This window comes from Sinocyclocheilus anshuiensis, unplaced genomic scaffold (genome assembly GCF_001515605.1).
Source record: "Sinocyclocheilus anshuiensis isolate Anshui unplaced genomic scaffold, SAMN03320099.WGS_v1.1 scaffold278, whole genome shotgun sequence".
In the NCBI taxonomy this organism is placed as follows: Eukaryota; Metazoa; Chordata; class Actinopteri; order Cypriniformes; family Cyprinidae; genus Sinocyclocheilus; species Sinocyclocheilus anshuiensis.
Window position 1 is genome coordinate 1,970,486 of NW_015546072.1, and position 14,730 is coordinate 1,985,215.

The 14,730-nt window shown below is 37.6% G+C and overlaps 1 protein-coding gene and 1 long non-coding RNA gene across 2 annotated transcripts in view; one reads left to right on the top strand and one right to left on the bottom strand.

Annotated features, from left to right (window-relative positions):
* The window catches only part of LOC107699744 (uncharacterized), a 7,442-nt gene extending 4,577 nt beyond the window's left edge, over positions 1-2,865 (bottom strand). Inside the window, exons 1-2 of the long non-coding RNA XR_001635494.1 lie at positions 2,852-2,865; positions 2,369-2,432 (exon numbers count right to left, since the gene is read on the bottom strand). This is a non-coding gene — a long non-coding RNA (uncharacterized LOC107699744). The remainder of the gene's footprint in view (positions 1-2,368; positions 2,433-2,851) is intronic.
* Positions 2,866-3,691: 826 nt separating this feature from the next.
* scarb2a (scavenger receptor class B, member 2a) lies at positions 3,692-14,525 on the top strand. The gene is made up of 13 exons (XM_016501098.1): positions 3,692-4,068; positions 7,242-7,402; positions 8,561-8,708; positions 8,845-9,039; positions 9,525-9,632; positions 9,783-9,925; positions 10,002-10,180; positions 12,054-12,172; positions 12,535-12,608; positions 12,695-12,746; positions 12,836-12,988; positions 13,383-13,430; positions 13,720-14,525. The coding sequence occupies exons 1-13, from the start codon at positions 3,946-3,948 to the stop codon at positions 13,849-13,851; spliced, it is 1,635 nt and encodes a 544-aa protein (XP_016356584.1). The 5' UTR covers positions 3,692-3,945; the 3' UTR covers positions 13,852-14,525.
* The last annotated feature ends 205 nt before the right edge of the window (positions 14,526-14,730 follow it).

Genomic DNA, 14,730 nt, shown 5'->3' on the forward strand with positions numbered 1-14,730 from the left:
TGTGTGTGTGTGTGTGTGTGCGTGTGTGTGTGTGTGTGTGTGTAAAATAGTACATCAGTCTGGCGAGTAAACAAAATAATGTACTAGCCAATGGCGATTATATTGCCAAGGTGTGCGTAGAGGGTTGATCTTTGTGAAAGGAGGGGCAGACAGAGAGCGTGACACTCTCACTGTTGTGCCAGAGGTCATACAGTTTCAACAATCACAAGCTCTGTATCTTCATCAAAGGGGATATACGTAAGAAAACTACGTTCTGCTATAATCCATGGCAGAACATGTTCGAAACCATCTTTATATAAAAGACCTTTGTATTTTTTTTAAATGGTTGTATTATTTGCAGTTTTCATTTGTACAGTTCAGGTTAAAACGAAAAATGTTTTGAGCTTCTCCCACAAGTGGGTTTAGGAAAAAGAGCAGCTTTAACAATGTATGATATATTGCATCAAAAATATATGTAGTTTACTGCATTGCAACAAATAGATGTCAAGGAATATTGCAACATGCAGTGTAAAAAAGTGCCAAGGTGGACAAAAATATAATACACTGCTAACCAGATTTACCAAGTAAAGAAACGTGGATGCTCTGTACACGGTTCACATTTTACAACATCATAGTGCAACATTGCAGGTAATTAGTGATTTATTTATCCATTCCAGTTAAACAGTTAAGATATGGAATGACTTTGCTTGCTACTGTTCAAAAGGATGATATAAAAGGGGTTATAGATAAAGATTTTGCGTAGTCAACATGCCTAAACCTACTGACTTACAAAAGGCTTGTCATTCTTTGAATGAAAAAAGGAAACGTTCATTCAACTCCTGCAAGGCAGTACTTTTGTGATGTATTTGTTATTCTTTCTTTTCCACTTTAATGTGTGGTCATTTTTAAACGTGTAGAGCGAAACAACACTAAACAAATAAATAAGTCCAGTTTCAGATGTTTAGTTAGGAAATGTTTACATAACCCTCTCAAACCCTTCCTTTTCCTGCACTCAACAGGATGCAGCTGAAAGCAGTTTTGCGTCATCGACACACACGACATGCACAGGAGTCTTTAGACAGTAATGTAAAAAAAGATTTCTTTATTATAAAATAGTACATTCTGGTCACCAAGTCATGCTATTCATTTATCAAGTAATGTTTTTTGTCTGTATTGGGGACATTTATAGTTAAGGAAGTTGAAATGAAAAAGGAAATTGCGACTTTTTATCTTACAATTTGAGAAAAAAGTCTAAAATTTTAGTAGTATCTAACAATTCAGAATTCTGAGAAAAAAGTTAGAATTGTGAATATAATAAAATATATAAAAAGAATACATAAAGTCTTATGAAATAAAAAGTCACAGTTACCTTATTTTTTTTCTCTGTGGTGGAAACAAAAACCGAATTGTGAAAAAAAAGTCTGAATTATGAGATAAAATGTCCCGATATCTTTTTATTGTTTATGTGTTCCCATATAACAGTAGTTGAATAAATACATTATATAAAATGTAAATAGTCATTGAAACCTAATGAATGTACTTGAATTAGCTGTTTTGACATAATCCATTCATAAAAGATTACTGAAACTAACTCTACTTTTGTGAAGGCATACAGTCTTATTAGAGCAATGTTTCTCCTCTACCTCCTGGCGCTTATAGTGGTTTGTTTTCACTTCTCTTATTTTCACAGATGCTTTCTGGCCTGAGCATCCTTAACCCCCCAAGAGAGCTTTGATAAAAGTCACATTAACCCGCTGGAGTAGGCTAGTAGGCAAATCAGGTTTGGCATAACTGTCTCTTCCTTCAGTTTAAATGGCAGTTAACTTTGTCTTTTATCAGTAAGTTCACAACAGTTCACGAGTAAGTACGGTTAAAGTGGATTCATAAAGCTTTATGACTTTCACAGGCCCATAGTTACTTTATGATGTGTAATGTGGCTTTACTGTCAAAACATATAGAGCATACAATAAATTCATCTTTCTGAGGAGTGCACTCATTGACCGGTTAACTACATGAAGGAAGATTTTTTTAGCATGATAATATTAAGCACTCAAAAGCTTAAAGGTGTCCATTTGAGAGGATGGGGGGAGGGTCACACTTAAAAATAAAGCTTCTTTATTGGCACCTATGGTTTCATGAAGAATCTTTAACATTCATGGAATCTTTCCATTAACAAAGAGATAAAAAAAAAGTATTCACACTAAGAAAAACATGGTTCTTTTAAGAACTGTTCACTGAAAGGTTCTTTAAGTAACCCAAAATAGTTCTTTGCTGCAAAAACCCCGTTTGGAACATTTATTTTTAAAAGTGCAAGTGAGAAAAATATTGAAAGAGTGTCCCTGCAAATACTATGTCAAGTGTCTTGGTAACAACTCTCGCATCAACTCACCATCTTAATCAGCAACATGGCAGCCTGCCGTGAGAAGGTCAATGATCTCGAGGTATGCTGATATCTGTTACATAAAGCACAGCAATACAATAATTGTCTCTGAGGTATTTTCCAGTCCTTTTAAGGGTTAAAATATGTACTAATGTTGGTAATTCAGTTTCCTAGGTTACACAGTTGTTTTCTTCTAGTCATAACTACTCCAGTGATACATGAATTAAAATCAGCAACTTTGGAAACTACACCCATTTCCTAAGAGTTATGCTGACAGTAAGCCTTGTATATTTTAAGAAATATCCAAAAAGTTACTTTTTTTTATTTTTGTAACATAATATCAGCAAGAAAAAAATGTAAATGCAGATTAAATATGGCCAAACTAGCAGTTGGGTTTAGGATTTAGGGGTAGCCCAGGTAAAATATTTTCAAATTTATCTAAAAAATAATTGTAATTAATTATGATAGTGAAAAACAGCTCCAGAATCTTACACAGAGCTTTATTTTCTGTGGTAGTGAGATACCCACTCCCATCTTCGTCAAATTTAGGTGCAGGATGTGAGCAACATTTCCAGCGTGCTTCAGCGCTAAGGGCTCCCTTTAAATAAACTCCGCCCCGAAATCAGTCGATCAAATTCGGCATCGCACTTCTGAGTCCTCGGCCAATCACCTTCCTCCGGGGGCGGTCCTAGACCGGTGGTCCGGGAAGACGTCATCCAATAGAATCGCGAGCTCCTCGGACAAAAGAGATGCGACGATCATCGCTTACCTTGCGAGCCGCCCATTATTCATGTTCATTCACTAGAGATTTAAGGAGACACGACCGTAGATAGCGGAACTCAAATGAAGACCTAACGGTCTCACGGCTGATGTCTTTAAAAAAAAAAGAAAAAGAAAATAAAACGTCCCGCTGAGCTGTAACGGCTGTTCCAGTGGATTCGTTGTTTGTATGACAAGTTTGTATATTTTAACCGCACATATATCCAAATGAAGCACTTAATGTACTATATTAATACATTAAATGCACTGCTAGTGTATTTGGGATCAGGCTAGATACGAAGTTGTACACTTTTACAATGAACCCAGAATTTTATCTGCCGTTCTGTTGGTTTGCTGTTAGTAAAAACACTTATTTGTCTTTTTATTAACGTATAAATTGCGTCAGGGCAGTAGAAGTGTGTTGCAGATTTACTTTGTCGTTCTGACAGGCACACATAAATCCGTTTTGAAAACCCCTTTAAATTGTGACCTCAGCTCCGAGGGAGGTTTAACACGCCCCACTCTCCAAAAAGTGTTTCTCATGCATGACTGGCTCATTTGAATCTAGTGAGGAGCTGATAGTCTCTTATCTCAGCATCCGAGAAACGCTCCCGCTAACCGCACATCACTGGGATCGTGAACGCTGACTCCCCAATGATAGAAGAGGGAAACCCTGTCTGCCTTTGAGGCTATCAGAAAACAAACGGAGACATACCCGGAGGTTCTCCAGTAGAAGTTCGGAACGAGAGAAAAAGAGATAGAAAGGAAGAATAGTGTTATTATTGTAATTTTTTCCCCTACAGATTAGCCAATTTGAAACATCAAACATGACTAGAAGATCTTGTGCCATTTACGCCACCGGGATCGTGTGCGCTCATTTGCTCATTTTGGGAATCGCCCTTCTGGTGGCTCAAGTCTTCCAAACAATGATTCAGGAACGGATAAAAAAGGTAAGTCTTTTATAAAGTGCTTAATTCTACGAAAAGCTCGTGTTCTGCCATAAAGCCGGTTTTTACAATGATTCAGGGCCAATGTTGTCGTACACGAGGCTTCGGAGCATCTCGCGGAGTTGCTAATATCACTTGATGTAAGCACTGCGAAATCATACAACAAACAAGTCTAAATGCTGTCTTTTAATCTCTTCAATGGTTCTTGTACGCGGGAGACAAGTTCCTGTTCTTGCTCGCGGTGAGACCCAGACTACACAATTTCACGTTACGTAGACTAAAAACCTGTCTTGTGGCCGTTTAATGCCCCCTCTTTAGCGTGTAGGTGTCCAAAACATGATATTAAATTACCGTGATGTAAATGTGGGTTTGTTAGTAACCCTGATTAAAGTGGGCTGGTCGCTGTCTGTGACCACGAAGCCTATCATATTGCGGAAAACACTTTTTTTCCCCCGTCCCTCTCTCTAATCCACCTCAGCTGTAGTGCTGTCCGTCTGCCTGCCTGCGAATGAAATGCTTTCCGGTGCAAAATACCGGAGAGTGAATTCCTCCTCTTTAATGTAACGGGAAAGGCTGTTCATTCACCGAGCATGTATATGGCAGGGGGAGGTGTGCTATATGTGTGGCCTGTGGGGGAGGGTCTCAGCCGGTTCTCCTTGGAAAAATACTTGGAATTCTGACCTCCACCCTCAGTATTTTTAACCAAGTGTAGTATTCAGTGTTCAATGTGATTCTCTTAACCTGGAATTAATGGGTGGGTGTTTGTAGTGGTCTGTGGGAGAAGTCAGCCTTGCTGGATGTTGTACCATTTATTGACAGTTGCTTCAAAGCCTTGTAACTGAGCTTATAAACTGTGCACTTTTCATATTCAATAAGTCAACTGTGGCACTCAAACATGTCACATTGAGCCTTCAGGCTTTAGTTCTCTAGACAAAACAACTTTTTCAAGCCCTCAGGTGATGTGTGTCTTTTGAGTCGGGTGTAGAATGGGTGGCGTGTTTAAGGAGTTTGTATATGTGAGGCAGTATGTAGCTCTGAGGCAGTTTTTCTTCAGTGTTTTATCTCTCTTGACAGTTAAAACTTCCTTTGCTTGCTGTTTTCACAGCAGCTTTTAGCTCAAGTTAAAATACAGGCTTTGACATAGGCTTATGTATGTATTCATTGCTTGCTGTGAATTAATGTTTACGGACTTTGGTACAACATGGTCAGTTATGTATAAAAATATAATTTCCAGTTGCTGGTACCCTTACAAGCAGAAGACCGGCTCTGGTATCCACTCTACTGGCATTAAGTAAATATAAAGGACAAATGATCTCACTATCTAAACACACACATTTGTTGTTTTTCTTACCTTGGCTGTAGTTGCTCGATCAAGGCTTTGAACATTTTCTAACATAGTTTGATGTCCATTAGGACCTTCAAAGATCTCTCTTCTCAAGGTTGTTGAGCATGCGGTTGTGTGTAGAGGTCAGTGCAGTAGTTTTTGTAATCGTGTTTTAGCCTTTTTGATTCATTTTGTATAATTAATTTTTAAATGATTAGTAATGTTCAAAACATATTCCATTGAATAGCTGTAAGAAAACTAATTAGCTGTAAAGAACGCAATCATGTACATTACCATTCAAATGTTTGGTGTTAGTAAGATTTATTTTACATTGTTACTAAAGATATATTTCAAATATATGCTGTACTTTCTATTACTTTCTATTCATCAAAGAAGCCTGACAAACAATTTCATGGTTTCCACAAAAAATATGAAAAAGCACAACCGTTTTCAACATTGATAACAATAATAATAAATCAGCACCAAATCAGCCTATTATAATGATTTCTGAAGGATCATGTGACACTGAATACTGCCGAAAATTCAGAAAACAGTTTATAAAAATATTTTTTAGAATATAATATTTCAAAATATAATTGTTTTTACAGCTTTTTAAATCAAATAAATTGAGCCTTGGAGAGTAAAGACTTACATTTAAAAAAATCTTACTGACCCCAACTTTTAGCGTATCTGTACTTGTTAAGGTGTGGTCTGGTGGTTTTAGCCAATTAAACTTTAATTGGTGTCTATAAGCTAAAATACAAGACCAAAATCATCCTTTTTTAACCAGGCGTAATTAACAACTGTTGTCAGTATGGATTAAAGAAAATATTCCTTGACAAACCTCCTGAGAAACCATGAAAGATTAGAAAAGAGTCAATGGGTGTGGCACAACATAATCTTACTTTTAAAGAAAAGCTTTAGTCTGATTTCACTACACATGGTTGAACAAGTTGAATAGCCACAGATTTTCTTTAGCGCTCTATACCAGTACTTTACTTTATGGTAAAGCTCAGGGTTACTCCTAATGACAGAGATCCCATTCAGAGCTTACATGTGAGAAGAAGAAAAAAACTCTTCAAACTGTTCAAAAGACAGGTGTACTCTTAAATGATATGACCTGTTTGAGCAAAGACACCTTTATGTTATTCTCAGGGTCATAATAGTGTAAATTAATGCACAGTTTGTCATGAGTCAATTGGTGATTTGCAGATTATGACACAGATTATATGTTCGAATGATTGATTTTGAAACAAACAAACTACTTTTTTTCAACCTAAGGTGGTGCTTTAACCAGTGATTCTAGCAAATCACTTTCCTGTAAGGACCTTTGAGACGCTGAGGGTCCAGTCTGCTCTGCTACACTGCTGAAGTCATGACTTTTGATTCCAGATAGCGTTATTTGCATTTCAAGGCAGCATTCTGGAGTAAAACCTTCTGGATGTTATAAGTTTGTCACGAGTCACCCTTTGGAGCCTCGCTTTGTCTGTTACTACAAAATTTTGTGCTGTCACATGTAGTCATGAATGACATTTTGTTGTGTCAAAATAAACCTTGTTCCTCTGTCTGAGTTCAAATCACGACACTCAAGAAGTGAGAAGTGGGACTGCTGAATCTACTTTCTGATGGAAAATTCAAATTGTGTCATGGATCGCTGATGTTGATGTTTTTCTTCCTCCTCTTTATCTCTGAATCAGTCAAAACGTCAGTCAGCATTCAGCTTTTGTGTTCTTTCTTCCCTAAATTTTATTGAAACTCAGCTTAAACATTGAGTTTAACCTCTTTGAACAGACACAGCGTTTTCTGGGCTTTTGGTGCTCTCTCTTGACCTCTGACTCTGTTTCATTCACAGGAGATCACACTGGCTGAGAACAGTAGAGTATTGGAGGGCTGGATCAATCCACCACCACCTGTTTACATGCAGTATTTCTTCTTCAGTGTTACCAACTCAGATGAGTTTTTAGCTGGGAAGGAGAAGCCCAAAGTCACTCAAATAGGGCCATATACCTACAGGTGATTTACACATCTTTATATGTGATGATTTACCCGTCTTGAAATATACTCGGTATTCAGATGTTCATTTTCATGATTCTGAGCCGTCTGAAGTGTTTTGTTTTCTAAACGATACTGTGTTGTCAGTAACAACAAGTTTGGCACCTAACTCTAGAAATGACTCATGCTTTTAGTAGATAGAAAATGGGAAACGTTTACCTACCCACTTTAAACTAAATGTCAAATATTTATCATGCACTTGTAAAATTGTTATTATTTGCAAATATTATGTGTTTGTTAAAGAAATTAATACATTTATTCATCAAGGATGCATTAAAAAGATCAAAAGTGACAGTAAAGACATGAATAATGATAGAAAAGAGTTTCGTTTCAAAAAAATGCTGTTCTTTTGAACTTTCTATTCATGGAAAAATCCTGAAGAAATTTTTCATTTAAATATTGATAATACTAAGGAGTGTTTCTTGAGCAGCAAATCGGCATATTAGAATGATTTCTGAAGGATCATGTGACACTGAAGACTGGAGTAATGACTGCTGAAAATGCAGCTTTGCCATCAAATAAATAAATTACATTTTATTTAATTAATATTAAATTACTAATCGTTTTTTTTTTTTTTAGAAATATTTAGAAAATGTACAAGAACAGCATTTATTTTAAACAAATGTCTTGTACAATATAAAGAATCCTTTCTGAATAAAAGTATTAATTTCTTTTTTCCTTTTAAAACAGCTATTTTAAATTCTAATAATATTTTACAATATTACTGTTTTTACCATATTAATCAAATAAATGCTGCCTTCGCAAGCATAAGAGACTTTTGAAATGTCATTATTCCAAACTTTGGAAATGTAGTGTATATTTTTGGATTAGAATTATGGAGAATTAAATACGTAATAAACCTTCCTTTTCCATTAGAACCTGTGACAAAAACAATGGTTACATCTATTCATTTTCTCACTTGTAGTCAGATGAACTGGTGGTCGTCTAACCAGAGCAACATGATCAATGGTACCGATGGCAGTGTCTTCCACACCTTCCTGTCCATTTTTTTTTTTTTAAATTGTAGTATTTTACAATATTGCTGTTTTACTGTGTTTTTGATCAAATATATGCAGGCTTGATTGTAAATCTAAATAAAATGCTTCTTTCTGTTATCAGGGAATATCGACCCAGGGAAAATGTCACCTTTCTTGAGAATGGGACGAAAATCTTTGCCACAAATCCCAAGAGCTTTGTGTTTCTTCGTAACATGTCATCGGGAGATCCTGAGGTTGACCGTGTGATAACGGTTAACATTCCATTCATTGTAAGAAGGGTTTTGTTTTGCATTGGCAACAAATAATTTAGCATTTAAATTTAGTCTGCCCATGGCATTTGTTAAACTGATTATCTTTGATCCAAATGCAAAGAATTTGCTCTGAATTCTTTCCCTCTTGTTTCAGGCCGTGATGAACGAGTTAAACTCCTACTCCTTCTTTCTGAGGTCTGCTGTGTCTATGTGGATGGGATCCATGGGCATCGAGGTGTTTATGAATCGCACAGTCCATGAGGTCCTGTGGGGTTTCAAAGATCCGCTGCTGTCCAAACTCCACGCCATGAGACCAGAAGTGGATGAGCATTTCGGCCTTATGTACAATGTAAGAATCTGCAGTTTCATCATATTCAGTGCTTTAATCAGTCTAAATGGAGATCAAATGTGGTCTAAATGGGTCATATATTTGTGCAACCAACAGCACACACACAACCTCTAAAGCACATATACGATCAGAACAGGATAAGCAAATGACGTTATCATCGTTGTAGACTGCAGATGTTGTCCAGTGTATCAGGCTTGACACAGTGGCCTGGTTTACTCTAATGGGTTTTAGACTTTCTTCAGGGATTATATATGTATTAGATTTAGGACAGATATTAAAGATCTGCAGCCTTGAACCAGCGAGTAAGCAGTTTACATTCATAAAACATTGTCTTTCACTCTGCATTCATATCATGGCCACCAAACAACCTATTTTTGTACTCTTTGATGACTTTCTAGTCATCTTTCCCCTTCTGTGACTTGTGTGATTATTTTCTGCTAACGGCTGTAGCATTATGTTAAATTCAATTTATGTGCCGACCACAGAAAAATGGAACCCATGAGGGTGAATTTGTCTTCCACACTGGAGAGAAGAACTACATGGACTACGGCAAGATTGACACGTGGAACGGCATCAGGTACCTCACTGCTTGCGTAATCCGCATTGGCTTACTGACATAGTGAGAATTCTTGCACGCTCACTTGGCATCTGGTCTCCTACCTTAGGAAATTGGGTTAAACACACAGCATGCCTGCATTAGATGCTAGTTAAAGTCAATATCAAAGTATAAAGTCCTAGAAAAGAGCTCCTGCGCTTCTCAGTTACCCCATATCCTAATTTCAGTTGACCCATATCCCAATAAATACAACTTCACCGATGGCAGTGTCTTCCACACCTTCCTGTCCAGGAAAGAGCTCCTCTACATCTTTGCTGCTGATCTGTGCCGGTAAGTAACATGTTTTAACACTTACAAGGTACTTGGTTACTTGTACATGGTTGCTTACATTTGTTATGACATGTAGATCCATTCATTTGGCTTACGTGGCTGACAAAGAGGTGAAGGGCATCCCTGCCTTCCGCTTCGCCCCTCCTTCAGATGTACTCGCTCCCCCAGATGAGAACCCCAGTAACGCTGGCTTCTGCGTGCCTGCTGGGGACTGTCTAGGAAAAGGAGTCCTCAAAGTCAGCGTCTGTCGACAAGGTAAGCCTGTTTTGAGTCACACCGCACCTTAGCTTCAAGGCCGTCGTGTTTGTTGGAGTAAGTTTTTACAGTGGAAAAAGGTGTGGGATGTTTTCAAAAGAAGCAATTTCCTTGAATTGCGTGGGGAAAATAGGGTAACTTTTTAAATATGGTAATTAACAAGGTAAAGCAGTCTAAGTGTGCTAAAGATTTTGGTGCCCTGAATAGCTGGTCCAGACTGACATTCAACCAAAGCAAACCAAGCATGTGTAAATAGTATTGAATTTCAGGGTTTACCGTTACTGATCGGTGGCCTCGTAACCTGAGTTCAAGTTAAATTGGTCTGCTTTTGTTTGCACACTCTTGGACTATGAAAGGGAAATCAGGGTTCAGCGCTTAATGAATAACTTTTAGTGCAGTTTTATGACTCAAGCACTTGATTCACTGTAGGTGTCCTCTGACAAGATTACGCCATCTCAGCCTCTATTGTTTCCGCCATAAACTAGTAGGCTAATATTATTATTGAACGAATGTAAACTCTCAATTTTATCATGTGAGGACTCATGATAGGAAACAGCTGTCGAAATTTGCACATGCTTTGATTAGTCATCATTCCTAGAAGGGTTCATGACTGTTCATTAATAGTTATATTTAGAGTGTTAAGGAATGGGATATGGGATATAAATCAGTGATACGGTGGTACATATTACTCTTAGCTAATGATAGTCTAAGCACCTAGTAGTAGTATTTTGTGTTTTTGGTGGGTGTTCATGTACTTGCCGTCTTGTCATTGAGTCAAGAGGAAGTTTTGTCAATGGCTCGTCTTGTCATTGAGTCATTTGCCAACAAAAGAGGAAGTTTCATTTTCTGTGAGTGTGCATAAAAAAACCAAAAAGTCCCAGAAAATGCTGCAGGGACGTTATTTTAGATAATGGAAAATGTCAAAAACTGCAGTTTTGCAGTCTGAACTGTCACCTGCTCCACTGGGACCAGTGGTGCGTTTTTTACTTGCTTTGCATTCGTTGATCACTTACATGTCTTTATGACGTCTATCATTTGCATTTGGAGAAATATATACTCTATCGTTCAAAAGTGTAAGATTTCTTTTTATAGAAATGTATACTTTTATTCGGCATGGACACAAATTGATCAAAAGTGAGAAGTGAAGACTTTTACAATATTACAAAAAATGTATATTTTAATTGAATATTGTTCTTTTATACTTTCCATTCATCAATGAATCTTGGAACAAAACTAATCACTATTTCCGCAAAAATATCAAGCACCACAGCTGTTTTCAACATTGATTATAATTAAAAAAATAATAATTTTTCCTGAGAACCAAAATGTCATATTAGAATGATTTCTGAAGGATCATGTGACATTTTAAGACTGGAGCTAGGAATAAATTACATTTTGAAATATATTTAAATAGAAAACTGTTGTTTAAAATTGTAATATTTCACAATGTTACTGTCTTTAGTGTTCCTTTTATTAAATAAATGAGACTTATTTCAAAAAAGTTTTCAAAATTGTACAGTTGTTTTGCTTTGCCATCATTTTTAAGTGTATGAATTTATAAGTGTCATGGAGTTATGTTATAGTTGTCAAATTTAAAATGTCACATTTAAATCTTTTTGGGGTGGCCAGGTAAAAAAAAATCTGAACTACTGGACTAGTCTGTTGGCCTGAGGCTTGACATGACTTTAATCATCTTTATGGTTTAATTGGTCTTTATGACCAGTCATTATAAAGCAATAGCTGATAAAGAAGTTGTTGTTATTGCATATTCACCGTAGAGCTTTCCTAGATGGGTGAATGTCAACCACTGATCTGAATAAAAGAACAGCAACTAATGCCTATTTCCTGTTCCTATTTCCCCTTCACTGTATAGGTGCACCCATTGTTGTGTCATTCCCTCATTTCTACCAAGCCGATAAGAGGTACATCAATGCCATCGACGGAATGAACCCAAATGAGGAAGAACACGAAACATACCTCGACATCAACCCGGTAAGCAGACGCTTTGTGATTTTACTGTTTTACAGCGACAGTACTGACTTGTTAGGGCTCTTGTGGTTTATAATCTGAAAGTAGTATACACCCGTTCTTACCATGTCAGGAAAAAATAAGGTGATTCACTCTGATAACCACAAGTGAATGTGAAACTGCACCTACGTAACTCTACCTAGAATCCCAGTGATTGTTTTTGTAGGATGTCGTGATGGAAAATTGACTCAGATTAAGTTGGTGTTTGATGAACTCGTCTCATTCCACACGTTGTTTCGGGTGGAACCGAGCAAAGACTGAGTGTATTGTGGTGAATACTGGTTGACTTCCAATAGTAAATTGTCCCATTTCTTTTTTCTCTGCAGACCACAGGGGTTCCCATTCGTGCCTGTAAGAGAGCTCAGCTCAATGTCATACTGAAGCGAGTCTCTGGCTTCCCGTGAGTAAAAACGTCTCACAAAACCACTAAAGAATGTTCTGGAGTGAAAAAAATGGAAGTCTCATTAGCCTTTTTTTCCTTTTCAGCAAAACAAAATTCCTGAATGAGACCATTTTCCCCATCATGTATGTCAATGAGGTGAGTTTTTATGTCATCCTTGCTTCCTTCGGAATATACATTTTTCTGTTCAGAAAGTTCATTTGTTTTGTTTTCTGCTGAATTTTTAGACGGCAACTATTGACGATGAGTCTGCAGCCCGAATGAGGACGCTTCTGCTGATTGTAACAGTTATGTCCAACTTCCCAGTCATCATTGTGGGACTGGGGGCCATTTTACTTGTGGTCCTGATCTTCCTCATCTGCAGGAACCGCCAGAGAAAGGTAAAAAATGTATGAGCTTTATATTGCCTAGTTAAGAGTAGAAATGTCATTTGAAGGTCAACGATACCTTTCCGTGGAAAAATATTAATGGAGTAACTGTTAATATTCTTTAGAAATGCCAGTATGGAAAAGCCCTTAAAATCCCCTCAAACTTTTCACACCCTAGACTTGAAAGTCAATTAAATACCACTCACCTTGACGGCACTAACCCTATTGTTATGACCTTTAATGAATGGTTAAGTGGGGAAAACACTTGTTTTGCACATTTATACACTAATGTTCAACAGTTCTTTTATAGAATTTATTTTTACTTGAAATCTGCCAATGATGCATAATGCTGTTATGTTTTCATTTTCAGTAACATTTCTCCTCCCCTTTTTTTGTTCCAATTCAGAATGAAGTAAAACGTATTGATTTTACTGAAGCTTTTCATTCTTTTGCTGTAAGTCTTCATTTTCCCTTATACACACATTTTGCTTTCATTTTGTTCAAATTTGCTTGTTGTATTTTTGTATTTGGTCATTTTAAGCATTATAATGTTTTCATATGAATATGAATAATATCTCCTGTTTCTGCAAACCCTGTTCATTGCTTTGCCTGCATGGTGATTGTAATGTACTTTTGCAGTGTTTAGATGTTTAGCTACTTAGTCCATGTGGTACATGATTTAATGTTGACATCTACATGGTTTTAACAATGCACATGCTAATGGTTCTGCATGTTCTGTACAGACGACGAAGGATGAAACGGCTTATACCCAAGTGAGCAACCAAGCGGAGGATTCGCCAGAGAACCGCACCAATCAGCCTTTGAGGAACGGATCTTACATCGCCATGTCGCCAGTAGAGGCGCAAAAGTGTTGATGAAGATGACTGGTGGAGTCTCGCCTAAAGACATCACGTCTATCTTGCTCACCCTTTTTATATGGTAGTTTTCACTGTGCGATTCGTCTTCGGGGACCAGGCCCCGCACGCTCACCACTGTTTGCCGAGGGTCACTTATTTGACTCGTGACTTTTTTGTTTCCTTGAGCATGCCTTTCAAACTGCCATATCTTCAATCAAAACGTGTAAACTCAAAGCACCCACTTCAGTTTCGAACAACCGTCTCTGGGTTTCCAGAGGCTTCTGTTGCCTAGTCCTGAGAGGCCTGAAACAAACTCTCTTGCCTTTTGAAAACACATATATGCATTGCATGCTCACAGAGTCCATAGTTCCTGAAGGGTCATAAACCCTTTCAGTATGAGAGAGCGTGAAGGGTTCGCAGCCTGTGCTCTTAAAGTGTTTCAGATCTCTTCCCACACTACTGTATACAGGTCTACACAGGCAGACCTTGAACTAACACAGCTCTTCATACGTCAAACCCTTTGATAATGGTATAAACTATTATAAGATAAACTATTGATTTACCTCCTCTAAGAGTATTAGAGAGCTAAAAGGTCTAATATGCTAACAAAAACTGGGTCTAATCCAGAACGTACGTGTGTGTGTGTGTGTGTGTGTGTGTGTGTGTTGTGTGTGTGTGTGTGTGTGTGTGTGTGTGTGTGTGTGTGTGTGTGTCTCTGATTGTACAGATTGTACATCACACATTCATGATGGGCGGCGCTACATCACATGCCGGCATCATTCTCTCCCAATCAACTCGCAGCGTTTCACACAGACGCGAGCTACTCAAAGTGAGAGAGAATGACACACACACACACACACACACACACACACACACACACACACACACACACACACA